At 32.4% G+C, this 12496-nt stretch overlaps 1 protein-coding gene across 7 annotated transcripts; it reads left to right on the top strand.

Annotated features, from left to right (window-relative positions):
• Positions 1–8477: 8477 nt before the first annotated feature.
• Positions 8478–12123, top strand: LOC107018182 (protein IQ-DOMAIN 1-like). 7 transcript variants are annotated; one of them, XM_015218596.2, is made up of 7 exons: positions 8478–8690; positions 8903–8932; positions 9164–9245; positions 9330–9650; positions 9862–10092; positions 10330–10449; positions 11032–12123. In XM_015218596.2, exons 3-7 carry the CDS (start codon positions 9174–9176, stop codon positions 11665–11667), a joined length of 1380 nt encoding a protein of 459 aa, XP_015074082.1. In that variant the 5' UTR covers positions 8478–8690; positions 8903–8932; positions 9164–9173; the 3' UTR covers positions 11668–12123. The 7 variants fall into 7 exon arrangements, with proteins under 7 accessions (XP_015074082.1, XP_015074083.1, XP_015074079.1 ...); XM_015218597.2 differs by having other exon boundaries at positions 8482–8690; positions 9339–9650; positions 10327–10449; XM_015218593.2 differs by having other exon boundaries at positions 8483–8627; positions 10327–10449.
• Positions 12124–12496: the final 373 nt, after the last annotated feature.

Below are 12496 nucleotides of genomic sequence, written 5' to 3'. Positions count from 1 at the left end.
TCTATTTGAAAAATACGAAACTATGACATAAATTTTCCAAATCAATTTTTTTTTTTAAAAAATAGAGATTTCATAATTTGAAAATCATGTGATAAAATTGCACATTCAAATGCCTATGACTTGGTCTAGATGTTGATTTAAACATTGTAGCTAGAGTTGTCAAAAAGGGTTGATTCAGCCTAACTCGATCCAAGCCCCGCGGGACAAGGAATTTGAGGGGCTAGGGCGGGTCTGCCCTATATTTGGAAGGACATGAAAATGCTCAACCCAACTCAATCCTAAAAGTGCCGACGGTTCGGCGAGCTAGCCTTTTTTTTTCTCATAACATAAAAAATAATGAGAATTCTTAAAGAGTAAAGGGTCTAAAATACCCTTGAAGTATTAAAAATGGTATAAAACTACCCTTCATCCACCTATTGGCTCCAAAATACTCACTCACTAATTGGCTCAAAAATACCCTTGTCGTCCACCTTTGGGTTCAAAATTGACTACTTTTTAAAATACGTCGCACTCAACTATTTGTTATAATTTAAATTATTATTATAACTTATAAATCAAACCACTACCTACCCGTTATTAATTAAACACCCACCCAATTAATAAATCTGCTGCATTACTAATGCAACAACAGGAAAACTATTGCCAATGAGTGTTTCTACAAATTTGAGGCAAAAATGTCTATAGAAGTACATTATCATACATTCAAGTTCTCAATCAAAACATATCATAATTCAAATGTCTAAATAAAAATTATCGATAAACTTAAAAGTCTAACTATGTTCATTTTAATTAATCTTTCGTCTCAATTATGTGATGTTACTTAATTAATAGAGAACTTTTTAAAAAAATAATATATTAAAGTTTTAATATTTAAAATAAATCATAAATATTTATTAAATAATATTTTTTTAAAAATTACTTGAATTAATTCGGGATGTACTACTTCTATACCTCCAATCATAAATTTTGATTTCAGCTTGAAAGAGAATCCTATTAAAAGTATCCTCCTAAATAAGCGATTCAACCTAAATTTAATTGGGGGTTTGATTCGGAGTGAAATAGTTTTGGATATCATTTTCAGAAATCTGTAATTTCGTCGTGTTTTAATAGTGTTTATGACTATTTTAATATTAGAATTGATTTGTTAGTTGGGTGGGGTATAATTAGTAATTAGTGGATAGTGGACTGATTTATAAATGATATTAATAAATTAAATTATAACCAATAGTTGAGCACCAAGTATTTTTAAAAATACTTAAGTAATTTAAATTTAAAATCATTAAATAAGTGGTTGATTTTTAACTCAAAGGTGGATAAAAAGGGTATTTTAGAGACAATAGGTGGATGAGAAGGCATTTTGGAGCCTATAGGTGGATAGAGAGTAGTTTGTACCATTTCCAATACTTTAAGGGTATTTTAGGCCTTTTTCCATTTTTAAAAATCAAATGTGTATGTCAAATTGTTGTTTTAATAACACTAGCAAATAATCTAGTGTAATTAGCATGTATCTATGATACTAATTATGCAATATAGTGAGATCATCCCATATACGAGACCGAGATAAGAGAGTGATAAACGAGATGAGAGGGAGACGAAGGTGTAGGATTTGCCTATGTATCCTCGATACATGTGAATCCACTTACTTAGAATGTATCTAGAATAAATTAACCTAATTTTGAGTCCATCCTGAGATACATGTATCTAGACATATTAAAATCTTGTTAGATTCACAATATTACAACATAATGTGCATTTAAGTAATTAGCTCATATACCAGCGAGATTGTTACAAGTTATCCTTAAATAAATAGTTTATGCCTATGAGCCGACCCTAGCCCGACCTCAATCAAGCCTCAAGGGCTGAGTACTTGTATGAGTTGGGCTTATAAACCCTAATTTTAAATGAGCTTGAAAAATCTTATCTCAACCCTATTTCAATAACAGATTTGCGGCCCCATTTTGATGTCTCTAATCGTGGCAATCTGCTTGTATTGTACCGACTAATATTATTTTTCCTATATTTAATTACTTTTTCATTATGAAAGTTAATTTTCTAATTAAAAGAAAAATAAATCAAAGTTGTAGTTTTTGCTTTTAAGCTAAAAATAGAATAATCATCCATAAAATTTAATTCCGTAAAATTGTCAAGAGAATTGGAGAAAAGAAACGTTTTGCTTTGATTTGTTTTTATGTGAATTTAATTTTTAAGGTATCATAACGGTGTATGTTTTTTGTTTTCTTTACCAAAAATGATAACACCGAACTTGCGTGGATAAAAATCAAAATAGTAATAGCAACCCTCGTCAAAAAGGAAAAAAATCTAAATTAATCCTAATATGTTATAAAATCTAAGCTCAGAATTATATAAGTATAAAGAAAAAAGATAAGAGAAGTAGATGTAGGAGAAGACTTTCTTCTTATTCAAGTGTGTTCTACAAAAGGTGAATGATATCTCTATTTATAGAGTAGAGATATCACCCTAAAGGCCACCATGATAAATGCCCAATTAGTATATACATCGTTATCCACCAAGGTTCATATCACCTTGGAATTTTACATACATGAATTCATCATAATTCTTACAGTAATCAAATGGACAATACATAATTCAATGGATTTATAACACTCTCCCTTGGATGTCTATAGATAATGTGCCTCGTTAAAACCTTACACAAAAAAATCAGTGGGAAAAATTCTAGTGAAGATAAAAGAGTACACATATCTTTTGATACGCATTATTGTTGCCTCATTAAAAATCTTGCCAGGAAAATCCAGCGGGACAAAATCTCGGTCAAGAAAAAAAGAGTGCAACGCGTATTGTACTCCCCCTGATTAAAACATCACTTAATTTCTTTCAATGATGTCTCCAATCTTCGTACATTGTGGTTGGTATATTCTTTTTCGAAGAAAAACCACACATTTCCTGAATATAGTGTATCATTTATCTCAACCATACGTACTTTCGACTTGCTTCATGAAGGGCTTTTATTTCTGCATAGCAACATTTGCTTCATTAATCGCCAGGATATTATTATGCCTCCACATGCAAACACAAAGCGTGCTTGAGATAGAGCTTTATGCGGATCAGATAAATATTCTTCATCTGCTCAATCAATCAATTTTGTCTTGAATTTCTCGGAATATAATAAACCCATAACTATGGTCCTTCGAGGATATTCAGTCATGTGCTCAACATCATTTCAATGTCCTTTTATCGGGGAGAAACTGAATCTTGATAGTAAATTTACTGCAAAACAAGTATCTGGTCAAATATTGTTAGTAAGATGAACTAGTGCCCTGATTGCACCAAAATATGGAGTTTCATCACCAAGAAGCTCTTCATCCTTCTTTTGAGATCAAACTGAATCATCATTTATGTCAAGTGATCTCATAATCATAAGGGTACTCAATGAATGTGATTTATCTATATAAACTTTTCAGTGTTGTGCACTTTAGACAAATATTTCATTTGTCAAATTATCAATTCGTAGGTCAAGACAAAATTCTGTCTTACCAAAACATTTTCATAAAAATACAAGGACAATTAGGGTCATTATTTTGTACCAATTTCTTCCTTGACTATTTCAATCCATTTAAGGATTCTTGAAAATTTATTGAAAAAGTTTCTTTCAAACTTTTATATGCTTTAGACACCTCGATTGTTTCAAGAATTTTCATATAACCTTCATTGTCTAGCTACATGACAATTATTCATTATATGCATTCAAGTTTTTCATATGTTGCCAGATCAAAACAAACCTTATTGCATCCACCATAGGAGAATACATCTTCAATAATGTCTGAGAATTTTGCGATAAATATTTATGCCCCAATGCACAAGTTATACTTGATATTTTACGATTATACCATCGCATAATAATTTATTGTACCCCATTGACACTATACCTTGATTTATGGACTATCTGTCGAAAACGTCACTTTTCTAAGTGAATCAATATACTTGAATAATGCATTTTATTTGGCCAACCTTTTATCGGTCCACATTATATGACATATTTGAATTCAAGATCCTAGTTACAATTTATATTATTGAGCTCTACCTCATATCAGAAATACCGTCGACGGTTATTTGATATCGATTTCAATATGACATAACTTATCGAGATCTCTTCATTTTTCATCATTTTTTAGGTGCCTTAACCTTTTTCGAGGTTTTATAAAGTGTTATGTCAATGTGCTATTTTATAGCACTTGCCTCATTATCATGATCATATTGATCATTTGCTCCCCTTCTTCTTCAAGGAATTTTATTTTTGGAATCAATTGGTCTATTACGCTTCGTCGTATCATAGACTCTGTCCTTTAAGGACTTCACGTTGGAGCATTCGCAACTGAATTATATCATACGGTCAGTACATTTATCTGGCAACTGATTTGCAACATTATGCAAATGAATTATCCCTTGAACTTTAAGTTTACATATATATTTAACGAGGATCTAGATTATTCATAATTAAGCTCACACATAATTTTCAGCTGTCAAAATCATCTCTCCCCCTAATGTTAGAAAATCTAACATTCATCCCAACCTTATTTGGGAATTCATCTTTGTGCGTTGTGGAGCAATTAAAATCATAACCGCACATTCAACGTTTCAAAGATGAAAATTATATGGTTCCTGATCCTGAACCAATTTTAATGGGAAAACTTTGTTGGCTTGATGCATACATGTGTTTCTACATGTTAAATAAATTTATCACATACCAAATTTATATGGGAGTTTTGTTCTCATAACCATGATTTAGCTATAATTGGAGGCATACAATTTTTGCTAAATCAACCAACATTATCAATATAATTTCATAATTTGGAATTGTGCTCTTAATCTAACAATTCGAGCAAACAACCTTACAAACACCAATTTGTAAGTTGACAACAAAGCACATGTGATCATCGCATAGATGCATCTATCATACAGTTGCAAATGATCCACATGGCAGGTGTATGAGCCCATATTCACTTTTTTATATGTTCCAAAAACTTCAGGGGATTACAATTCCAACCTTAGCTGGTACAATGAAAATAAGCAACACAAGAGAATTCTTGAAGAATCTTTTATTTCTTCATCATATAAGCCACATAAATTCTCAATTATATTTGCATCACATCCAAACCATGATGGTCAACTGGTCATGCCAACTGATATTTATTTCAGTACATGTATAATTTACTTTTGCATGTGACTTCATCAGCATGTTCATGTTTGTCTACAACAAACAAGAGGAAAAGTAGGGTATTCTTTTACATAAATACTTATAACCCTCTTCGGTTGTAGTAATATGAAGATAATAAATCTTTTCATAATTTATAGTCTCAATATTTCTTTTCAATTCATCCGAAACTTAAAAAGTTTCTTTTGAGACTTACTACAATCTTACCCCAATATTATTTCTCTGGCAATATCAGAACTCATTAGAGCTTGCCATTAATTTTGTGTTCTATCACATATTGCATGACACCATCCCTATGGTGAGCATCTCCTTCAAGGAGAAAATTATATTACTATTGTCATGATCAAAATCATTACGAGCAAGACATGTTTCTTGCTTTACTTTTGTTGTACCATAGGTACACAACCAATGACAAATTTGTATTGTCACACTATAATGATCACAACCCTTATAGGCAAGAACTATTTCTTTCTTTCGCTCTTTCGGTAGTTCACAATAAACATACCATAGTGGCGTATAAACGTACAATACGATTAGCCATTTCTATCAAATAAAATTTATTTCCTCTCAAACATCCCGTAGAAGTGAGTTTTGACATATATCATTTTTTTAAATCTCCCATAGAGGTGAGTTGTGGCATAAATCAGTCCATAATGATTTTATCACATCTTGACCCATTCTCTTATAGAATGGTCGAACATTCACGATACTCATCACAAGTTACATTCTCTTCAAGGAATTTCGTAAATTTACATTATAAGTACATTGTCATGGTTTTAAAATTCATCATATTTCCATGACACGCTTCAACATCACTTTGAAAGATCAAGTGTACCATCACTTTATCTTCTTGTCTCATGATAGAGGATTTATAAACTTGTCAAATTATTGGGTTGACAACATTCACAAGTCTAATGACCTTTCATACCATTTTGATGGTAAAAATTGCCTTCACATTTTGAAGGACTATTTGAAGAACCCATAGTATTCCTCCTTTTATAATTGCCACAATTATGACTATTATAATCTCGTCCCTTCACGCCTTCTTTTCATACATTCAGTCACTTGTCATCTTTCAGACTTATTATTTACTGCTACCACATTCATATGATAGAATGGAGCAATTGGACGGATTTCAAAATTATCATATACTGCTATCACATTCGCTTTAGGGAATGGAGCAAATTTAATGAGACGAATTTTATTTCATCAAAGATATATTTTTTTTCCTTAGTCATCATTTTATCATTACTATGGTGCATTGACTCAAACTCAATGTCTTACCCATATAAGGCGTGTTAGACCGAATTCTATGGGACTTGAACTCAATCCTTATCATCATGGTGCATCAAAACTCAATTTGATGTCTTACCCCCTTGGTGCGATAGAAATTGAATTTATCGTCTTATCCTGAAATATTTTTCATTATGTGCATCCGGACTTTAACCAGATGTCTTACCCTTTTGATGCGAAGGGACTTGAATCCATCGTCTTACCCTTCAATCAATGTCATATAAGTCAATACCAATAGAACTCAACCATGAGACTTTAAATGAAATCAAGAATTATAGAAGCAAATTTAGTAAAAATAAGGTTGAGAGTTTTCTCACCTTTAGCAATTATAAATATTAATAAGTTCCTCGTAATTAACACTTAGAAAATCAATATAAAAATTTACTTTTTTATCCTTCAATTCTTTTCTGAAACGAAGAACTGTTAGTATAATCATAAACCAATGTATAAAATTATTAAAGTAAAACAAACCATATGTTCTACGTTTTCATATAATACGTATATACTAAAATAAATTATTAGTATAAGAGGAACTTTTGAAAATATAAATATGTAACAAGAAAAAATAAATAAAACATGTTCCTGCTCACAAGTTTTTCAACTATAACACTTTTGCGAAGTGCTACAACCTTTAGAGCATACTCGTGCTTATAACGTGTCATAAAATCTAAGCTCACAATAATATAAGTACAAAGAAAGAAGATAAGAGAAGTAGATGTAGGAGAAGACTTTCTTCTTATATTCAAGTGTGTTCTACAAAAGGTGAATAATATTTCTATTTATAGAGTAGAGATATCACCCCAAAGGTCACCATGATTAATGCTCAATTAGTAGATACATAGTTATCCACCAAGGTTCATATCACCTTGGAATTATAAATACATGAATTCATCATAATTCTTAAAGTAATCAAATGGACAATCCATAATTCAATGGATTTATAACATAATTGATTAACTTTTTTTTTTCGTTTTTCTATTATTTCAAAAATAATTTCTTATATTCCTTTTAACATATAAAGAAGAAATATTATTCCTTTTTGATATTTTAAATAATAATTATTATTAATTTTTAGTAGAGATACTATGATAAAATAGTCATGTCCATTATTATCTTTAAATTAAGCATACAAAATCAAAATATCACAAAGTCAAATTGAAGAGAGAATTATTAAAAATACTCAGAAAAGTCTTGTAAAAACAAGAAAATTTTATTAAAAATTTGAGTGAATTGTTAAAAAAACCTTAAATTTAACTAGAATTATTTGAAAGTATATTCTTACAATATCAAAGATTGCATTTAAATTTAATTAATCAAATTAAATAAATATTTTTAAGATCGTCCTAATTTGAGGTAAAACTAATAATTCACTATAATAATATAATATTTAATACTTATTTCAAAAAAGTGAACGAAAGAAAGTAGAGAACGTATGTGGATAAAAATGAAAATTCTAAAACAACCTCGTTTCGTGGAAAACGAAACGTTCTAAATTAATTCTGATCAATTAGGTAACGATCAATTGATTAATTTGACTGTTAAGATTTGCAAAAAGCCATAACTGAAACAGCAGCCAAGTTAGTTGGTTGTTTGTCTGCCGTTATTAAATTTGTGAATAATTAAAAAAAAAGTATTTTTTCAGTCCAACAATAATTATTTAGTATATTATTTTGAGACATTTATATACTTAGTATTTATATATTTTATAAAATTAATAAATAATTTTATACTTACTTTCTAATTTATTTTTATCATTAATCATAATGATTATATTTTTTAACATATTATAATATAGAATTATATATCAAATTACTGTTTTGTTTATGTAGTTTTTTTCAATACATAGTCAATAATAGATTAATATTGTTAGGACAGAAATAGGTATATCCACGTTGTGTGCCCTAAGTAACCTTCAAAGCCTGTCTTTGGGTCCTACACAAAACAGAAACATTTATTCCTCCAAAAATAAATATTTTAATACCGAAAGTACCCCTTTTCCGTTATTGTTGTCTTGATCAACATTTGAAGTTTTCCTTGTCCTCCAGGTCCCCCCAAACAAAATATAATAATTTTTAGTCATATTCTTCAAGGCGTGCTCACAAGTTTCTTCTTTAATTTTTCCTATATACGTCTTCATTTTATGGTGGGGACTTGGTGATTCATTTCATTAATTTCTTCTCATATTTATCAATATTTCACTTTTTAGGTATATGACAAATAAATCAACCTGTCTTTTTTTTTGTGATCATGAATTGTCAATTTTGAGATTTTTTTTGTTTTAATGATGATCTTGAAGTTTTAGTATTTGGGTCATGCATATTGTTTTTCTTGATTAATTACTAATGTTTGTTGATTTTCATTTTCTTTGAAATGAATGGAGAAAATTATCTGATTTGTGTCATTTTCTTTTTTTGATAGATTGCTGTTGGAGTCTGCTATATCATTTTGGTAAGATTTCTGGCTTTTGACTTTTGGGGGTTAATTTTAAAATTTTGCGAGTATTTCATATATATATTGTGGTAAATTTGTTCTGTTACATTATGGTTTGATTAATGATGATCTAACTGTGTGTTTTGGTTTTGAGTTTCAACAGAAACAAGAGACTTTAGATCTCCTTGTTGTCATGTCTTAGTTTTTGTATGATATTCTTTAATTTTTGGATCTCTTCTTATGGTATAGATGCTTTGAAATGGGTAAGAAGGGAAATTGGTTTTCATCGGTGAAAAAGGCGCTTGGTTCGGGTAACAAAAAGAAAGATAAGGTAATGGTTGAATGAAATGACATTTTTTTTTTCATATTTAGTATTTTCTTGAGTAATTGTTTGATGATGTTTTGTTTTCGCTAGAAGAAACAGAAATCAGAGAAATGGTCCGAAAAGCAACAGAACGACGAGTTGGATTCTTCGAATGCAGAAACTGCATTAGTGAGTCCTGCACCTCCTACTCCTCCGCAGGTAGAGCAGATGAAATTGATGGAAGCAGAGAATGAGCAGAACAAGCATGCGTATTCGGTAGCTATTGCCACTGCTGTTGCTGCAGAAGCAGCTGTTGCTGCTGCTCAAGCTGCTGCTGAGGTTGTTCGCCTCACAGCTGCAGCCTGTAGCTCGGGTCAATCAAAGGAAGAGATTGCAGCTATAAGAATACAAACAGCTTTTCGAGGATACTTGGTAGGATATCTAACATCTGCTGTGATTTAAGCTTGCATTATATGATCACGCATTTGAACTTCTTTTGAATGATGTTGTTTTTGCTCGGTGATTAGTCTTAGCGTAGTCCAAAAATAGCGAAAAATGCTCAGTATAGAACACCCTTAGCTAGGAGAGCATTGAAGGTCTATTTTATACTGCAAACAGTTTCTGATATTCCTATTTTATACAGGCTAGGAGAGCATTGAAGGCGTTGAGAGGATTAGTGAGGTTGAAGGCAATGATTCAAGGTCAATCTGTGAAACGACAAGCCACATCAACCTTAAGGTGCATGCAGACTCTAGCTCGTGTTCAATCACAAGTTCGTGCCAGAAGAATTAGAATGTCAGAGGAGAATCAGACACTCCAGAGACAGCTCCAACAGAAGCATGAGAAAGAGCAAGAGAAGCTGAAAGCATCTTCCGTAAGTACCTTTCATATATACACTCGATGATTTGTATGTATGCCATTTGTTTCCCGTAATATTCTTGAGTTCGACATCATGTTTCAGCATCATCCACTTTGGGTTATCTCCTTGTTTTTCTTTTAGTTCCACTTAGAGGTGGTTTTTACTTTTATCTTGGTTTCCCTGCAAAGAAATATGTACTCTTTGTTCATGGTTAGCGCCTTTTGACTGAATTTTTTTTGCAATTTGCAGCAGTCTGGAGATGATTGGAATGACAGTACACGGTCCAAGGAACAAGTTGATGCAAACCTCCAGATGAAGCAGGAGGCTGCCACAAGAAGGGAAAGAGCTTTGGCTTATGCATACACACATCAGGTACATACATTCTTTTCTTGAGTCCTTTCCTTTCTATCTACAAATTGAATGCTGAAATGCTACATACTTTTCCCGTAAGCTTTATGTTAACACCAAAGCTTTGTCTGGAACTACAAAAGATAGATGCAAAGATCTTATTATATAATATATAGTTTCGTTCCTGTAAATCTATGTTGTCCTCCATCTTTTATTTCTCTAAAGTAAAGCCGATAAGTTGTTTGGAAATTGAAGTTTGTTCTAGTACTTCTAGTTCTTGCTTACTTAGGCGGTATATCTAACTTGGAACATAGATCTAACTTGTCCTGACATGTCAAATCTGTAAAATAGAGATGTTATAGACTTGTTCCGATGAAACGTTGCTTCATTTGATCTTTTACGTATAAATAAAATTTCTGGAACTAGTCACCAATAGGATTTACCGACAAAGATATTGCTGACATTTTCCTTCCTGAAAACAATCTAGAATGTACCAGTTATTTATACTAAAGATTACTAGAGTTCTTTGATATTTAATCCCTTGTTACACGATTTAAATTATTGAAGAATGTAATATGGAATCATATACTTTTACAATTACAACAGCCAACACGGAGGAATCCTTCAAAATCTACAAATCAAACATTCATGGACCCAAATAATCCCCACTGGGGCTGGAGTTGGTTGGAACGTTGGATGGCAGCACGGCCATGGGAAGATAAATGTGCAATGGATAAAGAACCTAACAGTGACGAGGTCGCTGCAGAGAGCCCAGCAAGCCAGTCCACTGCTGTGGCTGCTATCACTCATCGTGATTTCCACCTAGACAATAGGCCTTCTCCAACAGCTCATAAGCAAAACCGTCCTCCTAGCCGCCAGTCACCGTCAACACCTAGATCAAAGACCGGACGAATAAGGCCAGCAAGCCCCAGGGTGAGTAATGTGGATGATGACTCTAGAAGCATGGCGAGTGCACAGTCAGAACGCTGCAGGAGGCATAGCATTGCTGGTTCATCAGTTAGAGATGATGAAAGTCTGGCAAGTTCCCCATCTGTTCCAAGTTACATGGCTGCAACAGAATCAGCACGAGCAAGGTCCCGCTTACCAAGTCCTTTGGGTTTCGAAAAGATAGGGACACCAGAGAAGGGAAGTGTTAGTTCTACGAAGAAGCGATTGTCGTTCTCAGCATCCCCTGGTGGTGTACCAAGGAGACACTCTGGTCCACCAAAGGTAGAGATATAAATTACCTAAAGCATCCTAGTGCCGTAAGGAGCACTTGAGATAGCAGGAAAATCAAGAAGTTAGACCGTTTACTTGACTTGTCATTCCTAAAACTATTCTCATGAGTGTGCATATTGAATAACGGTGAGCTGTAACTACAGAGGGACGGAGGAGATAATTGAGTATTGCGGCATTGTATTTGAGTGTTATTTTCATCTACTCACCAACATGTTTCTAACCTTATTGCATAGCTACAGCAAAAGTTTGTGTGCTACACTGCTAGTGATCATATTTAGTGTCATTATTTGCTTTACAGTGATGGTGTTCTTGGGTGTGCTCTTCTTTCGTGTTATTTTTCCTCTCTTTTTGAGTGCTATATTGAAAATTTTAGATGTTGGTAATCTCCAGCCATTCTGGTGTTACTATATACATTGTAATATCTATATGTGTTGCTGTTAATGTATGGCTTATTTGTCATGCCACTTGTGTTGATTTAAAATTTTTTATATCTACAAGCTAAGATGTAGTTTTTGAATATGGAGAGTTGTTGACAAGGAGAAGTTTCAATCATAGTAAGAGAACAGTGGATATTCAGGTTGTTGGATTATTTTGTCTGCTCAATGGTAACATAACAATACCTATTTGGGTAGTCTGGTCTTTTATTGAAAAAATTTCAATCTAGAAAAAAAATGACAAGGATATTTTCCCAATTTCTACATTTTGAATTTTTTGAAAGATGAATGTTAATCTGGGAGCGGGAATATCCGAAAATTCTCCTAAGCTCGAGGACAATGGAGGGAAGAGACTCCAGTGCAAAAAAGATTAAAATCTCGAGGACAATGGAAGGAAG

Source organism: Solanum pennellii, chromosome 4 (assembly GCF_001406875.1).
Source record: "Solanum pennellii chromosome 4, SPENNV200".
In the NCBI taxonomy this organism is placed as follows: domain Eukaryota; kingdom Viridiplantae; phylum Streptophyta; class Magnoliopsida; order Solanales; family Solanaceae; genus Solanum; species Solanum pennellii.
This window is presented reverse-complemented; position numbering and strand designations above follow the sequence as displayed.

What these genes read in the sequence shown, in the direction of transcription:
- LOC107018182 (XM_015218593.2), top strand. Translation starts at nt 9,174, where the DNA reads ATGGGTAAGAAGGGAAATTGGTTTTCATCGGTGAAAAAGGCGCTTGGT. An exon ending in GTAACAAAAAGAAAGATAAG is followed by an intron (nt 9,246 to 9,329) that starts GTAATGGTTGAA and finishes TGTTTTCGCTAG; the next exon opens with AAGAAACAGAAATCAGAGAA. An exon ending in CAGCTTTTCGAGGATACTTG is followed by an intron (nt 9,651 to 9,861) that starts GTAGGATATCTA and finishes TATTTTATACAG; the next exon opens with GCTAGGAGAGCATTGAAGGC.